Source organism: Phascolarctos cinereus, unplaced genomic scaffold (assembly GCF_003287225.1).
Source record: "Phascolarctos cinereus isolate Bilbo 61053 unplaced genomic scaffold, phaCin_HiC Scaffold_7;HRSCAF=346, whole genome shotgun sequence".
NCBI lineage: Eukaryota > Metazoa > Chordata > Mammalia > Diprotodontia > Phascolarctidae > Phascolarctos > Phascolarctos cinereus.
In genome coordinates this window covers 85,294,061-85,316,136 of record NW_027556180.1, presented here as the reverse complement: position 1 = coordinate 85,316,136, position 22,076 = coordinate 85,294,061, and the positions used below count along the sequence as shown (strand labels likewise).

General features: G+C 35.8%; 1 protein-coding gene across 2 annotated transcripts in view; it reads left to right on the top strand.

The window, feature by feature from the left end:
- BMPR2 (bone morphogenetic protein receptor type 2) overlaps window positions 1-22,076 on the top strand; it is a 214,465-nt gene that overhangs the window by 171,644 nt on the left and 20,745 nt on the right. For both annotated transcript variants that reach the window (XM_020972823.2, XM_020972822.2), the window contains exons 6-9: window positions 3,374-3,604; window positions 4,698-4,812; window positions 16,354-16,514; window positions 17,638-17,785. In XM_020972823.2, coding sequence (XP_020828482.1) covers window positions 3,374-3,604; window positions 4,698-4,812; window positions 16,354-16,514; window positions 17,638-17,785 — 655 coding nt within the window. The remainder of the gene's footprint in view (window positions 1-3,373; window positions 3,605-4,697; window positions 4,813-16,353; window positions 16,515-17,637; window positions 17,786-22,076) is intronic.

The following is a 22,076-nucleotide window of genomic DNA, read 5'->3' as shown; positions in this document are numbered from 1 at the left end:
GAGAAAGAAAAAGGGAAAGGTAGAGTGGAATAAATTATCTCACATAAAAGAGGCAAGAAAAAGCATTTACAGTGGAGGGGAAGAGGGAGGAGGTGGGGGGAAGTGAGTCAACCTTACTCTTATCAGAATTGGCTCAAAGAGGGAATAACATTCACACTCACTTGGGTATAGAAATCTGTCTTACCCTACAGGAAAGTAAGGAGGGAAGGAGATAAGAGAAGGGGGTGGAGGTGATAGAAGGGAGGACAGATTGGGGGAAGGGGTAGTTGGAAGCAAAACACTTTTGAGGAGGTTCAGGGTTAAAGGATAAAGAAAGAATAGAATAAACAGGAGGGATGTTGGAGGGAGGGAAATACAGTTAGCAATAATAACTGTAAAAAAAATTTGAAGCAGGTTTCTCTGATGAAGGCTTCATTTCTCAAACACATAGAGAACTGAGTCAAATTTATGAAAATAAGAGCCATACCCCAGTTGATAAATAATTAAAAGATATGATCAGATGAACTAATCAAAGCTATCTATAACCATGTGAAAAAAATATTCTAACTCACTACTGAGTAGAGAAATGCAAATTAAAACAATTCTGAGGTACTACCTCATACCAATCAGATTGGCTAACAGGACAGAAGATGTAAATGACAGATGTTGGAGGGGATGTGGGAAAATGGGACATTAATGCATTGTTGGTGGAGTTGTGAACTGCTTGAACCGTTTTGTAGAGCAATTTGGAACTATGCCCAAAGGTCTACAAAACCATGCATACTCTTTGAACAAGCAGTACCACTACTCAGTCTGTATCCCAAAAGAGATTTAAAAAAAAAAAAGGAAAGGAAAGGGACCTATATGTACACAAATATTTATAACAGCTCTTTTCTGGGGGCAAAGAATTAGAAATTGAGGGGATGCCCATTAATTGGGGAATGGCTCAATATTGTGGTATGCGATTATGATAGAATACTATTGTCCTATAAGAAATGATGAGCAGGGTGCTCTCAGAAAAACCTGGAAAGACTTGTATGGGCTGTTACAAAGTGAAATGTAATGTGTACAAAATAACAGCAATATTGTAAGATGATCAGCTGTGAACGACTTAGTTGTTCTCAGCAATATAATGATCCAAGACAACTCTGAAGGACTTATGATGAAAAATGCTATCCATTCCCAGAGAATTGATGAAATCTGAATACAGATAGAAGCATATTTTTTAAATTTTATTTTTCTTGAGGTTTTTTTTGGTCTGTTTTCTTTCCCAGCATGACTGTTATAGATATGTTTTGCATGGCTACACATGTGTATTCTATATTGAATTATTTGCCTTCTCAATGAGGAGGGCAGGGAGGGAGGAAGGGAGAGCGTTTAGAATTTCAAAGTTTTAAAAACAAATGTTAAAAATTGTTTTTATATGTAAGTGGGGTAAAATAAAATACTAAATAAAAAAAGAGGGTACATCCTCACTATCCACACAGGAAAAAACAAGTGCTTGAGAAATGTCTATGTTCCAAATTATGATATATTGTTGCATGGATAGCCTATAACATTTGTGGGATGGTATACATACTTGAGACAGATGATACAAATGGCTGAGTATTGGGACAAGAGGTCGGAAGAGGAAATCAGGGTGGATTGCCTTCAGAAGTTGTGTATTCCTTTTCTGATGCTAGTCTTCTCCCAGAAACAAAGGCTCATCATTTTAATTACAGTATAATACTGACATTGTTGGATCATTGCAAGATATAGAGCACTCCCACAGAGGACAATGGAGGCTCATAGTAGGTGTGAGCAGACTATATCAATGAAGAACCTTCAAAAATAGGAATAAAAGATGTTATGAAAAAAATGTATGATAGGAAGAAAAAAATGGTCTTTTCCCATGGCAAGGATTAGGGATAACAGATGAACAGTCATAAGAAAGGATTACCATCTACTTTGTTGTAGAAAACATACAAATTGATAAGATCAGTGACCCATTTGATTAACCCACCAAGACATACTTGGGACTTGGCAAATACAATCATAAAACTTTCTTTATGGAAATAATTGATACGGTATTGAGTGTTAATGGTTGGGCCATATCAGTATCCTAAAAAAATCATGAAGCTACCTAATTCGGCTGTGATATGCCGTTCAGATTTGCCCCAAAAGCAGCAATGATCAAAACTATTTTGTACTGGATTTAAAAAATAAAAAAATCAGATCAATGGACTGGACTATGTAAAGTAACTCAACACAATAGCCTAGAGTTTCATAAACCCCAATACCTAATTACCAGGAAAGGATGCCATTTTTTACAAGAATTGCTAGGAAACCTGGAAAGAAGATTGGCAAGCTTTAGGGATAGCCTTACACCTCACATCAGCCTTACATATAACATCTTACACCATACCTCAGTAAGCTCCTTATAGATATTTGACCTGAATGTAAAAGGTCCCATCATTTTTTAAAAATTAGAAGATATAAAGAAGTGCATTTCATAACAAGGGGGAGAATATTATATAGTGCCTACTATATACCAGGCACTTTGCTAAGCATTTTTTACAAATACTATCTCACTTGATAGGGAAATATAATACTCAAATGGAACATAAGTATATAAGAGAAGTATAAGTGAGCAAAGTGCTATATGAAGTGTGAGGAAAAAAATTTCTAAGTATTTTTATATTTATTATATATTGTCTTAATCATCTTTTCAATTTTTATTTATAGTAGTATTTCAGTTCTTCATTTATTTTTATACAATAAGATACTTTTGATCCAGCATTGAGACTTTATTTAATCTAAATGGGAAAATATCTATTAACAGCATCACTTTTAACCCTTCCTGTCGTTATTAAAAATGAAAATATACATTTAAATATTTCATAATATTGAACATGTAGAGGATATTTCCCACTAGTTAAAAACTTTTAATAGGTGTCAAACATTAATGGTTTAGGATATTCATGAAAACATTTTTTAACTTTGTTAAAAGATAAAACTATATTGTTAAAATACATTCTTTGGTAATTAGTTTTACAGTTACAGGAGAAAAATATTCATTATAGACCAATGAAATAGACTGCCTTGTGAATAAGAACGAAATAATTTTGGCTAATGTCTTTGTTATATAAGACCATGGTACAGTTCAGTTGTGAAACATACAGTTTTTAAGCATTTAATAATATCCTATATGATGAGGCAACAGATTCTGTGAAAATTACTTGGTTTTTAATTGACATTTTAGTTGGCTGCTTACTTATTAGGTTTTATTAAACTAAACAGGAGTAAAAGACCCATTACTCAAATATGTGATTCTTAAAATTGGGTAAGGATTAATTATTCAGTTATCATGTACTCCATTTGAATTACTGCCATGACTTTACTTAAACGTTTGCAGCTGATTGGTCGAGGACGATATGGAGCAGTGTATAAAGGTTCCTTGGATGAGCGTCCAGTAGCTGTAAAAGTTTTTTCTTTTGCCAATCGTCAAAACTTTATCAATGAGAGGAACATTTATCGCATTCCTCTTATGGACCACGATAACATTGCTCGCTTCATTGTTGGAGATGAAAGATTCACTGCTGATGCACGAATGGAGTATTTGTTGGTGATGGAATATTACCCCAATGTAAGTACTTTATAAAAAATGGAACTGAGAGAGTCCTGTTCTTAAGCATAAGGAGACTGTCAATTTCAGAATTACATACACAATTTATACTAATTGCCTTTTTACCTAAAAACAATTTAAATAATTTTTTCTTGATAGATGGAATAGAAAACGTTAAAAAAAAGAAAATATTGATTATGTGATTAATCTCCCATACGATGTGCTTATACCAAAGAGATTATAACAAAGGTACTTTTTTGTATTTGAGGAATAGTAACGTAAAACATGTAAGATTGCAAATTAAATCTTTGTAAAAGAGATGTTGATAAGATAATAGATTCTTTGTAATAGACCAAATAACCCTTAAAGGAACTCACCTTATAGAATGAGTTATGGATTTTGAATTCTAGAGGATATCTTAGATACCAGTGATATGAGACACAATTTAAATGCCAAAGAATATAATCTTCTAGGTATCTTTCTTCTAGATCCTACATGTTCCCACCATAATTTTTACTCTTTTCTGTTTTTCATTTTTCTAATCAGTATGATAAGTGTGATTTCTTTTCATTCTTGCCTGGCTTTTGTGGTTGATTAGCCACTGTAGTGAATGCATTTTTCTCCTTTTTGTTTCTGAGTCTATTAAAAATAATCAATTATGTGAAAAATAAGTGCAATAAGCATGTCAGTAAAAAAAAGAAAATAGAATGTTCCAAGAAGCTACTTCGCATTTCTTTAGTCAGTTTTTCCATTAACGTCCTTTATGGTATTATCATTATAATATGGTTTTAGAAATACTTCAGTTCAATAGAAACAACAAAACCTCTCATTCCCAGGGTTTCTGTATGATCTTTTCAAATAGATTCTTCAGTCTCCATTCCTTTATGATGATAGTGCTTTATTTCTGAAAGAAATCTGTAAGAAGAAATGCTTTTTTATCCCTTATGCTACAACACATAGTCTTCTTAGCTTTTCAGATGTTGTGCTGAGCTGATTTTGATGTAACAATACTGACAAAATCAAATCTAGAAACCCTACTTGAGGCAGGCCTTTTAAAATCAATGTTTATTTATGGTAACAGAATTAATTTCACTGTTTCTACTTTTTTATTAAGGGCTCTTTGTGCAAGTATTTGAGTCTTCATACCAGTGATTGGGTAAGCTCTTGTCGTTTGGCACATTCTGTTACCAGAGGCCTGGCATACCTTCACACAGAATTACCAAGAGGAGGTAAGATGAGGGATTTAATGGTTTTAGAGAAACAAAAATACTAAATCACAATTTTCAAATAAAGTAAAGGAATTTTTAAAAAACAATTTATATTTAACTGCATGATGAGATATTTTTGCTGTTATTATTTCTACAAATTTAGCATGCTCAAAGGCATATATTATGTGAATCTCCAAATAAAATCCCACATTCAAGCTGTTTACATTTTGCTTGTGGGGGAAAAAAAGGAATTTTAACAAAATAAGAATAGAGGGTCCACATGGTGTGGAGAGAGATGACCAACCTTGGAATTTGGAAGACCCAGGTTCAGTCTCAAGTCCTGCATCTGACCCATACTCATGTGACCATTGCCCGGTGCCCCAGGCAGCTCTATAGCTACAAATGTGTTTATAGTCGGCATCAGCAGAGGGAGATTTCCACAAAGGAGTTCTCTATTCAGGAGAAATCACAGGTCCTAGGTAGGAGGGGTAGGGGAACGAATAATACCAATAAGGTTAGCTTTCGGATTCCCTCTAGATTCTAAATCCTTCTGAATATTAGAAAGGACCATGGTCTTTGTTGGTTTTGTTCAGTTACAGTTATTATATTGGCTGTTATTGCTTTGCTGACCTCACTTTGCATCTTATCACATAGATCATTCCCTACTTTTTTTGTATTCTTTAAGTACGTTGATAGGACCTTATTTATTTGTTCAACCAGTGTTGTCAGCAGATTTTATGCTATAATATGTCAAGCAGCTGTGAATATTTTTATAAAGATAGGGCCTTTTTTCCTTTTAGTTATATCTAAAGTGCCAGAATAGAGACCCTGAGTCAAAGAGTATGTTCAATTTTGTAATTGTTATTTTGCCAGATGGTACAGATTTTTTGTAGAGGAATCGATAGCTCCATGAAGATTATAATAGATGATGACTGTGAATTCCAAGAGATGTTTTTATGAAAAAGATAGATTTTCTTGATGATTTTTGCTTTAAGATTTTAATGAAAAAATTGTGGGTTTTTCTTAATGATTAAGTAGTAATGAATCTCATTTCTGGGGGTTAGACATCTTTATCTTTTAGCTGCTGCAAAATCATCATTGCTACATTTCTGAAAATACCAAATATGAAGGAACAGAAATAATATATATACATAAGAATATATATATGTGTATATATATGAAATGGAATTATGTAGTATTGTGTGTTGTAGCCCACATAATTCCCCAGAGGTGCTTTAGGATCTTTTATTGAATTCCTATTTAATTTTTAGCCCAGTTCATTGTCTCCCTGCATTGTTGGTCCAACTAAGTGGGCTCTATTTATACCCAAGGTGAGTCTCTGTTATAGTTTTCTTAGCATAATCCAATCAATAGTTATTCTTTATCTCCTTAGTTTTTCCAGTATGTTTAGTTAGGCCTAAGTCTTCTGAGACTTGATAAAATCAGCACATAATCACCTAAAGAGCTTCTGGAAGACCTCACCATCTAAGATAGGTAGATAAAAACAAATAAATAAATAGATAAGCACAGACACACATATATACACATACACATGATGTATTATGTATTATATATGTACACATGTGTACATGTACATGCATGTTTAATTTAAGTACTTGGCACAGTTTCTTCATAAATGAAGCTTTTTGTATATATATATATATGAAAAGGGTAACTTGAGGAATTTTTTTCTTATAGTTTATCTTTTAATCAAGTTTTGTCACCCATATGTCATATAAAAACATACTAATGTCACCTGCTTCACTTTTTTCCTCAATTTCTGTGTCACCCTCAGTACTTGATAAATAAAGGTTTGAATGTACAGTTTTTAAAAGCAGATACATAGAAGGAGATATAAAAGTTGCTAGGGAGCAGTATAGTCACTTATCCTTATAGGAAAAATAAATAATGTATTTGCAAAGAGAAATTTGAAAGTAGTGTATTAAAGAGGCAATACACTAGTTTTACACTAGAATCTAGGTAAGTTTTAAGCAAAGTCCATAAAGAGAGAATAGTGGTTGTTTGTCTAGCATCTTGCCCTCTCTCTGTCAATAGAAGCCAGATCATTGTGAAGTTACCCTCTGGCCTGTGAATCTCCCATGGAGGAAATCTGGCAGCTTGTCCCATGTGGGTTACCGTTTTCGGAAACCACTCCAGTGACACCTATGCTAATAATAAGAGGCCCATACCAAACAGGACCCCTGACCAGCTCTAAAGCAAACAGAAGTTATTCCTGATCCTTCTATGGGGCTTGTTTGGGTGCTGTAATTGTCACCAAAGAGTCTGGTGCCTGCCTCTGCGTCTGTGTCCACAGCTCCAGGCCTTACTGTATGGGCAGGTATTTAAGTGGATTTACTGGGGAATGTATATAGTTTGGGGTTTACTGTGGTATTTGAGGTTAATATATGTTTTTGCTTGTTGATCTGAGATACAAAATATACCACCATTTCTCAGGCTGTGACCTTCTTCAGCTTGGCTTTTTCCACATCCCAGGGCACTTCATTCATATTTTAGTATCAAGACGGAGTCCAAACCTGTGATTTCATTGGTATAGGGAGCTCCTTGTGAAGGAACCTTCTCTCAGGGCAGGTCAACACCTTCCTTTTCAGCACCTCATGGACAGTTGCCTAGGATATTGAGAGTTTAAGTGACTCACCCAAGGCTTCACTTAAAATGCTTCTTTCTGGACTTCATGCTTTGTCTTGGTGTTTTCCTCGGTCCTCAGTTTCTTAAAACACTTTTGGTTTTTGTTAGTATATCTTTGGTGCATTTGTCTACACACTGCTTCAAAAAACCAGTCACTCATAGATACCTCAGAATTCTTCCTGCTGTGACACTTCCTTGCTTTAGTAGGCATTTTTATTCCTTAAAGAATTTTCTTGACAATTGATAGCCTAGTACTTTGCCTTTTTAGCATTTCAGACCCTGTGTTATTGAGAATCATTGATGTCATACAGGTTTCTTAGATCTTTTACATCATTTTGTCATTACTTTAGGGTAGTAAATATTTTATATTGAGCCAGTTACATTGAATAGCTGTCTTGACATTGTATATGTCCTTAGTGCAGTAGTGACCATTGTCTTTGCTAGTGTCACCAGCTTGATGTGTTTATCTTAGCTGTCCAGTGCTTCTTTAACAAACTGCACCACAGGATCTGTTGATTCTCCTGTCCTCATTCTCTTCACTCCATCCAGGCTCTTCGAACCACAACTCTTCTAACTCTTTGCAATGGTAGCTTGTAGTGTATTTTTAATAACACAGAAGCTCTTGGGCAATTTTAAGGTGCTCTGTCATTGCAAGGTCAGCATGTTGAGTTTTTATCACAGGATTAGGCTGAAACAGCCTCATTGTATCAGATAGAGTTCGGTCATGTTTGCTACTATTCACTTTTGCCAGATATCATCAGTCAATCACTGTTATCAGTCTTTGTCCTTTTACCCAAATTGCTTTGTGTCAGAGTGAATGGAGACCTGGGCTTGAAGTCAGGAAGACCTGGTTTTGAGTCTTCTTCAGAAACTTCCTCACTGTGCAGCTCTGGGCTAGGTATTTAATTTCCTAGAACTTTAGTTTCCTCATTTGTGCAATAAGGATTATAAGAGCATCTGCCTCACAAAGTTGTTGTAGGAAGCAAATGGATAATGTATGGACAGCCCTTTACAGATCTTAAAATGCTCCATAAATGTGTTTTTGTTGAGGTGGGACTGATGTTACAGCCTTTTGAAGTCTGGATTTTACTCACCTGTTGTAAAAAGAAGCTTGTGTGTATTCTGGCAGTATAAAATATTTGACACAAGTATCTTAATGAGAATTATGTGTGCCTAAGAGAATACAGTGATGTAGGAGTGCTGCTTAGTGTTCTGTATCTAGAAATAACATTGTTTACTCAGCTATCAGGTACCATGAAAATAGAGAAATTACTTGAAATTTATTTTCTTTATTTGAAATTTTTGGAGTATTTGGTCTTATAGTTTTCCTTTGGCATAATTTAATTCAATAAACATTTATTAAGTGTGCACGTATTACTGTGCTATGCATTAGGGATTTTAGGGGGTGGTCAATATTATCATGACCTGCCATTCATTAGTGTACAGAATCATGGTAAGAAAATCTGTCTACCAATGTGGACCTGCAACTGTTATAGAGTTGCTTCAGTTTCCTTAATGGTCAAATTGAAAATTAATAAGTCATATTCACCATAATACTTTCATTCTGCTTGTGAATTAATTAAATCACCAGATAGTTATCAGAGCAATTGGTCTGATTATTATTTTTCTGGGCACAGCATAGAGGGATATTTAAATCATTAATAGCAACAGTAAGTGTGATTTGGAATTTCAGCATTTCAGGAATAGTGAGTGTAAATCTTGGGAAACTATTATATTCTTCATACACTGGAAAATCAGTGTCATGACTTCATACATAATTGATCCCTTTCTAGGCCCAGACAGGCAGTGTTGTCATCCTTCGAAAGAGATACCAGCTCTTTCTGTAATTCTTCCACTTCCCTGTCATAGAACCTCAGGGTCAGAAGGACCCAAGAAACTACCTTGTCCAGTACATACCAGAACAAAAATTCTATCTATATGATATCAAAAAAGTTGTCATCCAGTCTTTTCCTGAAGACCTCAAATGAATGGAAAATTCCAGCTTCAATGGTTGTCCACTTAATTTTCAGTAGATCTAATTATTAGAAGTTGTATCTTGAAGGAAACCTAAGTTTGCCTCTCTGCAACTTCCACACACTGTTTTTAGCTTTGCCTTCTGGGACTAAACAGAACATGTTAATAACTTGTCCATGAACAAATGAGAAAGCATTTAAGTGCTTGCCAAGCCTTCTCTTCTCCCAAGTGCCATGGATATGAATAGAAAAGTCCCTGCTCTCAAGATCTTCACACTCTAATTGGGAAAGACAACACATGCAAGAGCTTCTGAGCTAATGGAAAGGATTAGAAGTGCTAAAGGTCCAGTGGCAAGGCACCATTTGAGGCTCAGGGGTCTGGTCCTCAGGGTGCACCACCACTGTCTTTAACGTGATGACAGTGTCTTTAATGTGACAGTCCTTCAAATTATTCCTATCACATTCCTCCCAATTCTTCTCTGGGCTAAGTATCCTCATGTGGCATGATTTTGGAGTCTAATGCCTTCCTGGTTGCCTTCCTTTGAATACATTCCAGTTTGTTAGTGTGTATCCTAAAATGTGTTACCTGATAATCCAGATGTGGACTGAGGAGGCAGGGTTCAGAGAAACAATCATGTACCTAATCTTGGATACTGTTCTTTCATTCATTTATGCAAAAGCATTTATTAGACACTGTGATTATCTTTCTTGGCTTCCATATCATACTTTCAACTCAATTGAACTTGCTTACAGTTCTCACAAAAAAACCCAGAACTTTTTAAACAAAATTCTCCATAACCATACTTTTCCCATCTTGTACTCGAGTTTTTGTTTTGCTTTGTTTTGTTTTTTGAATCAAGGTTTAAAACTTTTACGTGTTTCTCTATTAAATTTCAGTTTATTCAACTCAGCCCAATGTTCTGTAGCCTGTGGAGATCACTTTATATCCTTCCTCTGACATCTAACATGTCACCTATTTCTCTGTGTTATGTCATGCTTTTGTGTGTGTTAACAGAGTTGGTAACATGCACTCTGTGATTCTGAGAATGCTGTACTATAGACCTCCTTCTAAGCTGATATAGAACTCTTAATGATTGTTCTTTGGGTCTAGCCATTCATTCAGTTCTAAATCCACCTAAATATACTGTTGTTTAGCCTATATTTCTCCAGATTTCCATAATCATTTGTCAGATGATATGCTAAAATCTAGATAAGCTATATCTACATAATTACCCTGTGCCATTTTAGCATTGTCTGGAGATGAAGCATGCTGAAGATCAATTCCTTTTCTAGATATTCACCTGCCATATTTTCGATAAATATTTTCTAGAATTTTGTCAGGAATCAATATGCAGGAATAAAATTTGCTGACTCCATTCTCTGTCCTTTTATCAAAAAGTTAGTACATTTGCCTTTTTCAGTCTTATAGTACCTCTCCCATTTTCTGTGATCTTTCAAAGATGTCTAACAGTTATATTTAGCAATTCATTCATTATCCCAGGATGTAGTTTGCTTTATCCTAGTAATTTGAATCTTCAAGGACAGATAGGGTAATCATTTATCCTCTCCATACTTACCTTGGGTATCAGCTGCCTATTAAAAATTTTGATTCTCTCCCTTCTAGTTCAAAGGGTGTTTTCCTTTGTCAAAAAAAGCAGAATAAGAATTGGGCATCTCTTCTGTCTCCATCATCATGTCATCCATCCTGAGCAGGGGCTCCCTTCCTTCATGGATCCTTCTCTCTGCCTCAGTATAACTTTTGCAAATGTCATTTTTGGTATCCTTCACTAGCCATAGCTCATTCTGAGCTTTTAGTACTCCTGATGGTAACCTTTTTTAAAAACTAGTTTTGTTGATCCCATTTTTTACATCACAGTCATTTCTGAATATGCTTCCTCCACAGTCTCAGATCTTTCCTCATTCTCCCCCTGAATTAAACCCTTCCCTGTATCAAAGAAAAAATAGTTAAGCAAAAACAATCAGCGCAGTTACCAAGTATGACAATAGAGACTGCCTAGCAGTCACAAGGAGGGAGATATGTTTTGTTTGTTATCTGTTCTCTGGGACCACTGTTGGATTTTCAGCTTTTTGGAGTTTTAATTCCTTTTAGTGATATTTTCATTTAATTTCTGTCATAACCATTGTGTGTATTCTTCTGGTTCTGTTTAGCATTCTTTATCAGTTCAGATAAGTCTTACCATGTATCTGTCTAAATTCATCATATTCACCATTTCTTACTGCACAATAAGATTACACTGTATTCACACACCAGTTTGTTCACCATTCGCCAAGTGATAGGCCTGCTTTGTTTCCAGCTCCCACAAAAAGTGCCATTATGAGTATTTTGCTATGTATATTAGACTTTTGTTTTTTGTCTTTCACCTTCTTGAAGTATGTGATCCATAATGGAATCATTCAATCACCTGATACTGCTTGTATTAGGACCTTGTTACACTTGTGTTTTCAGTCTTTGTTTCTTCTCTTTGTTTTTTTCAGCTTTTGTACAAATCTTTTTAGAAATTTTTCTATTTTCTAATTAACACGTATTTATTTTTCTCTCTCCTATCTTCCCTCAGTGAAAAAAAGTAAAATAAAATCAAAACCCTTGTAACAAATATGCATAGGCAAGCTAAACAAATTCTCCTATGCCAGTGTAGTAACACTGACAGAAGAGAAATGAGAGAAATGGAATGACCAGATGAAGCAATGTTGAAGATCAATTCCTTTAAAAGACTTTTATATGTATCCCTTTTAAACTTCAGTGTATTCACCTTAACCCAGTATTCTAGCATGTGGAGAGCACTTTATATCCTGCCTCTGACATTTAACGTTAGCTACGCTGTGTTATGCATTTGTGTGTAAACAAAGTTGAGGTAGCATGTAATGTGGCTAAGCACAGATTCTTGTTATTGTATAAATTGTTCTGGTTCTGCTCACTTCAGTTCATATAAATCAGTTCATATGAGTCTTCCCAGGTATCTCAGAAACTGTCTCTTTTATCACTTCTTATGGTACAATAATATTCCATTTAATTCATATACCGTATTTTTGTTCAGCCAAGTGGTTGGTGCCTCCTTAGTTTCAAGTTCTTTGCCACTATTAAAAAAAAAATTCTATAAATGTTTTTTACAAGTGAGTCCTTTTCCTGTTTTCCTACTTCTTTGGGATACACACACACACACACACACACACACACACACACACACACACACATACATACATACATCTCTGGATCAAAAATATGCATAGCAACTTCTGGGCCATAGTTCCAAATTGATTTCAAGAATGGTTGTACAGATCTTTTATTCAAGTCTGACTGGTTGTTGAATTCCCATTGTACCCACATCAATTTTTTTAGACTCACTCATTCCCTTATTATTATAATTATTCACTAGAAACTATCTTCAGAATTTCATTATTGAGAACTTCCCAGCACTTCTACGTCAGTTTCTTCTATAGACTTTTTGGCCTTGGGAGTCTAATTATCTTTTCTTTTACCCTCCTTTGAAATTTGTTCTGCCAAAATTTATGTAGGGTTAATGTCAGACTGTGCCTACCTATCATCTCTCTATCTATCATAGACTCTTAAGATATAATAGTTATTTCACCACCACCAAAGTTCTCGTGTTTCTTTCCTAAAAACCATGAAAATTGCATCCAGATTAGGATTTCTTTTTGTTGGTCCCTCCACTTTTGAGAATGGAATTAAAATTAAAGCAATTTAAGAAGTTATTAGCTGGTGTGCTTTTTTGCCTATTTTTAATTTAATATTTTATTTTTCCCCAATTACATGTGAAAACACTTTTAAACATTCACTTAAAAAAATTTGATTACAAAATTCTCTCCCTCCCTTTCCCACATCACTGAAAATGCATGCAATTTGATATAGATTGTACATGTGCAGTCATGCAAAACATATTTCCATAGTAATCATGTTGTGAAAGAAAACATAAACCAAAAAAAAACCCAAGAAAAATAAAGAAAAAGCACAGTGGATAGAGCTCGGCCCTGGAGTCAGGAAGACCTGAGTTCAAATCTGGCTTCATACCAAACACTTGACACTTAACTAGCTGTGTGACCCTGGGCAAATCACTTAACCCCAATTGCCTAAAAAAATAAAGAAAGAAAGAAAAAGTATGCTTCAATCTTCATTCAGATTCCATCTGTTATTTCTCTGAAAGTGAATAACATTTTTCTTCATAAGTCCTTCAGAATTGTCTTGGATCATTGTATTGCTGAGAATAGCTAAGTTATTCGCAGTTCTTCATTGTACAATATTGCTGTTACTGTGTACAACATTCTCCCAGTTCTGCTCATTTCACTTTGTATCAGTTCATGTAACTCTTTCCAGGTTTTTCTGAGAGCATTCTGCCCAACATTTCTCATAGCACAATAGTATTCCCTGATCTGCTTTTGGTAGAGATGACAAGGTCTAGCAAATGTCTAGATATTTAAGTCTACCACCACTTCTACAGGACTCTGCTGGGCTTGTGATCTGTTTCCTAAACTGCTCATCTACTTCCTCTTTCCAACCAAGTGGTCCCAATGACAGGATCGCTTCTGGTTCTCTTCCATTAATCTTCGTGAAATGGTCTCTACCTCTCCCCCTCTGGTTCCTGAATTTCCTCACATGAGTATGTTTTCAAATAAAGTGATTCCGTTCTCCACCCTTTTTTCTACCCTGTTAAGTCAGTAAACATTTAATAATAATAATAATATTAATAAGTACCAGGCACTGTGCTAAGCACTAGAAATATAAAAAGAGACAAAAGATATTCCTGCCCTCAGGGAGCTTATGATCTAACATGGAAGGCAATGAATATATACCAACAAGCTTAAATGTCGGATAAATAGGGAATAACTAAAAGATGGAAGGCACTAGAATTAATAGGGGCCAGGAAAGCCTGTAGAATTTTAGTTGAGACTTGAAGTCAGGAAAGCCAGGAGGTAGAGATGAGGGGAGAGAGCCCTCTAGGCACAGAGAATAACCAGAGAAAATTCCCTGAGCTAAGAGATGGAATGACTTGTTTGAGGAATAATCAGGAGGTCAGTGTCATTGGATCACAGTGTAAGTTTGGGAGTAAGGTGTAAGAAGACTGGATAGGTAGAAAGGGTCTAGGTTATGAAAGACTTTGAATGCTAAACAGAGTATTTTGTATCTGATCCTATAGGCAGTAGGAAGCCACTGGAGTTTATTAAGTTGGAGCAAGGGGCAGAGGTGAAAGGGGGAGGTGGTCAGTGGGGGACTAGCCAAATGTGTGCTTTAGGCAGATCACTTTAACAGCTGTGGGGAGAGACTTGAGGCAGGCAGCCCCACCAATAAGTATTGCAATAGTCCAGACATGAGATGATGAGAGCTTATACTAGAATGGTGGCAGTGTCAGAGGAGAGAAGGGAGCATGTTTGAGAGATGTTGCAAAGGTGAAACCAACAGACCTTAGCAGTAGACTGGACATAGGAGCTGAGAGATAGTGAGAAATCCCAGATGATACCTAGATTTTCAAAAGTTAAAAGCACATTTGCTGTGTATAAACCAAACCTGATTTCATATAACTTTGCGGTCTCCAAAGACTGACAAAGTCATTGACCAAAATTTCCCACAAAGAGAACCCATGGGTTCTGTTATTATAAGTCATTACTTATAGTAGTCACTATTTAAAGACATTATATTTAAATGATACCTAGGTCTTGAGCCTGGGGGAATGAGATGGTGGTACATTTTATGCTAATAGGAAAGTTAGGATGGGGTGAGGCGAAGAGTTTGGGGGAATTTTGAATATTATATCATTCCAGATCAGTGTTCTTGTTGTAAGTCTCATCCCACCAATTTGGTGAACTCTATGAAGTTAATTTTTTTTCTCCTCAGGTTAGAGTCTCTAGATCATGTTGCTTGTTACCCATAATTTATGCATCTCCCTGCCTTTGCATAGGCTATCCCACCCTTACCTGCCTCTTAGAATACCTGTTTTCCTTCCAAAGTCAATTCAAGCCTAACCTTTAAAATGAAGCCTTTCTGGAACTCCCCAACTGTTAGGGACACTGCCCCCACCCCCACTAACTTCTATTTATTTATTTTGTAAGGGATCTCAGAAGTCATTTGAATCTGCTCATGATTCCCAGAACTAGGAATTTATTTTTAAATATTCTGTATGCATTTATGTCTACCTATTATCTCCTCTGATAGAATGTAAGCTTCTTGAGAGCAGATCTGTTTGGTTTTTATTTTTAGGTCCCCAGCACCTACCACTGTGCCAGCCACATAGTAAGCACTTTATAAATCCTTGTTTATTGATTGTGTAATGATCTCTGAGGCCATAGGGTTTATTTCTGCCTCCTTTCTTGACTTTTTTCCCTTTAATTTATATTCACTGTTATTCTTCCCATGATTCTTTCCCCTCTGTAGGATATCTAGATTGGTGTATGTACATAGACAGTTTTTTCCATCCCTCTTCTTTACTTTTCACTTTAAAGTCCTTTGGTTTGGACTCATTATTTCACTGGTGTAAAGCAGGAATTTTTAAGTCTTTTTTTTGTATCATAGGAACCATTACAGTGTTTTAAATTGTTATTCTGTCAAGCTAACATTTTTATTTGTTTAAAAAATAATAATAATTCTTCTTCCTCTACTTCTTTTAACTCCCTGTTGCCATACCCAGGAGATTAAACTAGCATACCTGTTTGTTTAGGAATTAATAAGCAATACATTAGCTATTAGTTTCACCAAATGAGTTTATATTTAATTAACCCTTCTTATACAAGTAGGTGGGACTGTTAGAAATGAGTGATTAATGAGTTGAGAAAATGATTACTTGTGTTATCTTTTTTATTAATAAAAATTGGTAGGGTAGAAAATAATAGGCTTCTCTATTTATGTATCACCTACTTACCAAAGCGCAGTTTTGTTTCAAATATTAATAATAAGCATTTGAAATTATCCAAACAGATCATTACAAACCTGCAATTTCCCATCGAGACTTAAACAGCCGAAATGTTCTTGTAAAAAATGATGGAACCTGTGTTATTAGTGACTTTGGATTGTCCATGAGGCTAACTGGAAATAGACTTGTCCGCCCTGGAGAAGAGGATAATGCAGCAATAAGTGAGGTGAGTTTTTTTTGAGATATACCTAAATGAAATATTCAGAAAGACCTAGTAGTTTGCAGAAAAAACTCTCATAAATCCTGTACCATCACCTCTTGTGTATTTACTAAATCATTGATGTTATTAGTGGGATTTTTTTTAACCTTAGTAATTATTAGTACTTTAAACCCATTACAACTTTTGACAACTATTGACTTAGCCAACCAAATTCCTTTAGGAAATCATTGTTATGCCAATGCATTTTGACAAGCAAACAAAGTGATATTTTGAAGCAGGTTTGAAACAAATTTGAGTTCATGTTGCTTGTTTTCATTTTGAAAGATAGTAAATGTCAGTATATTGCACAGGATATATTACTATTAGTGTTTAATTGATGGTAATGATCCTTTCCAAAGAGGTGTGCCCCAAGGTGATTCTCGCTGATACAGAGCAGAAGGGAGCCTTACCACTGCTAATACCTTCTATCACCTGTCACAGATATTCCTTCTAGCCTCCTTTTAATAGGAGTTGGAAGATGAATTTTAAAAAATTATCTTAAATCTAATGTGATCATCTCTGATCCTGGGGATATGTGTTTAAGACATAGATTCATGCATTTTAGAACTGAAAGGGACCTCAGGTCATTTAGACATACTCTTCATGATTCCGAGAGCTAGAAAGGAGAGCCAGTAGAGCATTTCCATCCCAGAAGCTGGATAAAAATGATGGACTTCATTGGAATAATACTCTTGGTTAATTTAAATATGTAATGGAAATTAGTCTGTAGACATGTGATGGAAAGGTTAGCTGTACTTAATCAAGTGGAAATCGGTAATTATTAGGTGAAGGACAATAACAGAAATAATTAGAGGTGCTGAAATTAATGCTAAGCCCTTGAACTTTTATTGATCACCTCTCTTCTCAGAAGCATATGTATTTTTTAAGATACTTATTTTATATGTTTCTAAAGTAATCTGTACATAACAGATGGACATTTTATAGATGGAAAATGGAAGCACAGAAGTTAAGTGACTATTTTGAATTCATGCAACAAATAATATCATGTTTAAAATTCATATCTTCCAGTTAGTGCTTTTATCCACTAGAATATGTGATAATTTCAGAAAATATCCCTTTTTTCCATTAGGTTGGTACAATCCGATATATGGCACCAGAAGTGCTAGAAGGAGCAGTGAACCTGAGGGACTGTGAATCCGCTCTAAAACAAGTAGACATGTATGCACTTGGCCTAATCTACTGGGAAATATTTATGAGATGTACCGATCTCTTTCCAGGTAAGGGGGGAAATGCTATTGAAAGTCTGGAAATAAATCAGCTTCATGTTAATATCTAATATCTTTGTTGATTGAATCTACCAGAATCATTTGAATTTTGTTTTATTCTTTAGTCTATTGCCACCTAGTGTTTAGAAATAGTATTAACAGACATTTATCATAGGAAAGATTATAGCAGAGCCCCAGAATCTGCTCTGTCTACCAGTTAGTTGGCTTCTGAATGAAAAGTCAATAATTGCCCAATGGCTATTGTATCCTCTCTGGCTTGGGCACCTATCAACATAGAGTTAATCACTTCTCTTGTGAACCTTTCCAGTATTTAAGATAAACTGCTGGTATATTTATACTAACATTTTCTGAATTTATCAAACAGGAAATTAAAAACAATGTGTTTTCCATTGAGAATGCTCATTCTTGGAATTATCTGCCAGTGCTGGTCTGATAAAACCTCTGTCCTTTTGAGGTACTTAGCTTGAGGTGGCCAAGAGAGGTTGGAGTTGTTTCGCTCTTGGCAAATTTATTCTTTTCATCATTCAGGTATTCAGCAAATATATATTGACTGGCTACTTTGTGCACAACACTGTATTAAAGGCTAAAGGGAGTTCAAATCTAGTAGGGGAAATGAGACATGTACACGAGTGCCTAGAACATAAAGATTCAGTGTACGTATAAAAGGCACAAAGTGCTCTCAGAGTGAAGTGAGGCTGGAGGAAGAAAAATTTTTCTGCAGGGAGTGACATTTGAACTGCATCTCAAAAAACCTCATCAGAAATTAAACCCCTATTACACACCTCATTTTGACTGCCGCTATGTCAGAGTCTCGTTCTGCCTCTTAGGAATTTACTAAAATAGCATTTAGGGAACAGAAGATATGACTAAACCAACCATAGGCAAGGCTTTTAGAATTTTGAGGCATTTGACAACAGGGTTTTTTGTAAGTCTAAGCAATGAAATAAAATTTGCGTTTAGATTGAATTAAGCAGTTCTTTTTTAATTTTATATTTTGCATTATGAAAATAATTTCCCAACATATGCCCCTTCCCAGTTGAATCCTCTTTGTTATGAAGAAAATTTTTATCAAAACCTGGTTGACACAGCCTCTGTGCCTGAGATAGGCAACATTCCACACCCGTTGTCCTCCCACCTTCTCCTGAGAAGAGGAAGATGGTGCTGTTCTTTTTGTTCCTCTGGGATTGAGATTGATCACTGCAATCAAGCGAGCTTGCCAAGTAAATGGCAGCGCAGTATGTGTACTCAGTTTAAAGGTCCTAGCAAGAGGCTCCACGTTTTGTGCATCTCATTCCAGAGTGATTATACTTGAGTCAACTTTGGGTTCAATTATCAAATCAACATTTGCCACTTATAGGCACACTCTGTATGATGCCATTAATTGCTTTTCAGAAGTATGGTGTTTGGCAAAAGAAGTTACAGTAAGTTCCATAGGAGCAATGTTATAAAAATAGTTTTGTTTTGTTTTTTTGCTTTCTGGTGAGGTGATCAGGGTTAAATGATCACACAACTAGTAAGTGTCAAGTGTCTGAGGCCGAATTTGACAGTCAGGTCCTCCTGATTCCAAGGCTGGAGCACTTTCCATTGCACCACCTAGCTGCCTCTAAAAATAACTTTTTCAGGTAGTATCAGAAAAGATAAAGGAAGCCATCTTCACAGGTTCCTGCCTGGGAGTCAGCCTGTAGGGTCAACTTACCCAAGCTATTCTTCACAGATTTTTTAAAACTCCAAGTGGTTGTCTTTATTTGAAAGCCATGCCCCCAGCATGATGTTATTGACAGGGATCCATAAAGAATCCTATGCATGGGTCAGGTGTTTATATTTTGGAGAGTACCTGCAATTTCCTTTAGACTGCTAGAGATATCTGACTAGAAAGAAAATAAAAGACTTGGGCCTGGGAAATAGATGACTATTTGAGTTATCTGCCTATAGGTGGCATATGATTAAATAAAGTCCCTTAGGGAATGAGTATATGTGAAGAAAAATTCACATCATGCGTTGATCCCTCTTTCTCTCTATCCCTGTACTTTCCAGCCAAACTAGACTAATCAGTGGGTTGCGTATACACACTGCGCTTTCCTCACCTCCACAAATACATTATGATTTTTCAGAGAGGAAGGGGAAGAGCTTGCTGCTAGATAGGCCAGGGAAAGCTTCATGTAGGAAATGGAATAAGCTGAGCTTTGAAGGAACAGGAACAGAGAGAACAGGGATAATTCTTTCTCTGGGAGGTGGGAAGGATAGATAAATGATACTGCTGATTATTTTGGGGAGTGGAGAAAGGAAGTTAAGGAAGACTTGACTTGCAATGTTCAAATCTAGAATTGAAATCTTCCCCCACTGGGCTAGACACCGCTCAACTAGATAGATTCACAGATGACTGTTATTTTATTGATATAAATATGAAGGGGGACAGTGGGGAGTAACTAAGGAATATAATGGATAGAGTACTGGCCCTGGAGTCAGGGAGATCTGAGTTCAGATCTAATCTCAGATACTTACTAGCTATGGAACCCTGGGCAAGTCAGGTAGACTGCCTGTCTCAATTTCCTCATCTGTAAAATGGGGATAATATTAGCACCTAGCTCCCAGTTGTTTTTTTTTTTGTGAGGACCAAATAGATAAGATTTGCAAAGCAGTTTGCAAAACTTAAAGTACGATATAAATGCTAGCTGTCATTATTATTATATAGGCAACATGGTCAAGACTATTACTTTCAGTCAGTCACATCACCGTCTTTCTTAACTGTCAAAGAGATTCATATCTCTTAAGGTATCAGAGAGTATAAACCATCTTGTTTATCAGGAAGCCCCTGAGTCTTAAAGAAAACTGAGGATTCCAAGAGGCGTAAGTGCCATTCAGACCTGGAGGATAGCTTATGAGCTGGAGTGGAAACAGGATATGGAAGACTGAGATTAGAAGTAACAAGTAGGCCAGTTTGGCTGAGACAGGTAAAAATGCTGGAAGGAAATAACGTAAGCCAGATTGTATGAGGTCTTCAATTACAAGCCAAGAATTTTGTGTTTGATTGTAGAGGCAATAGGGTGACTGGGGATTTTTGACCAGGAGAGTAATGTGGTCAGGTATTTTCTTAGAACGCTTATTTTGGCAGCTGTTGGGAAGATAGAGTGGAGAGAATAAGGACTGGAACTGAGAAACCAGTTAGGAAATTGTTACAAACATCTAGGGCAGTGATTTCCAAACTTTTTTTTAACATGCATGATTCATGATGAGTGAAAAGAATTTTGAGAACATGTTTATTTTATAAATTTTATATATATATACATATATATATATACATATATATGTATATATACACACACACACACACACACACACACACACACACATATATATATGTATGTACTGTAAGAACAGTATACATAGCTGAGAGAGATAGCAAGAGAATCTTGACCAGCTAGAGCTTCAGTTCTGAAACTTTTTGATCTTAGAATGCAATTATATCCTTCAAATTTGTTGAGGACTCCCTTCCCCAAAGAGCTTTTATGTAGTGAATGATTCTGTCAATATTTACTTTATTAGAAATTAAAGCACATTATTGTTACTGTAAAAATATTTTTGACCTTGTGAACCCCTAGGAGTCTCTAGACCATAATTTCAGAACTACTGAACTAAAGCATTAAACAGAATCTTTAAATTAAGATGAAATCCAGTAGGAATAAACATATAGCACAAGTCCTATATAAGATGAAGAGTGGGGAAGTTGGGTTAGAAAGCAGTAGTTCTGAAGAAGATCTGTAATTGTAGTGGACCACTAACTCAGATGAATAGCTCCCCAAAGAGATAATGAGATATTGGCTTGCATAAGAGGGATACAGCTTCCAGGAATAGAGAGGTATTCGGTATTCGGTATTCTGTATTCTGCCCTCATCAGACCTCATCTTATAATATTGTGTTTAGTTCTAGGCACCACGGTTTGAGAAGGACATTGATAAGCTTTAGGAAAATCACTTTGGCAGATATGTGGATGGATTGGAATGGGGAAAAGCTGAGAGATCAATGAGAAGATTGTTTGAAGAGTCTAAGCAAGAGGTGATTAGAGCTAAACTAGAGTGATGAACATGTGAGTAGAGAAGAGGGCACAGCTAGGCAGAAATTATAGAGGTAGAATCAATATAATTTGATAACTGCTTGCATCATAGCTATAGGATGAATAAGGAGTCAAATATAACTCCCAGGTTGTGAAACCTAGGTGACTGGCAGGATAGTGATGCCCTTGATATATAGTAATAGGGAAATTTGGAAGATGGGTAAATTTGGG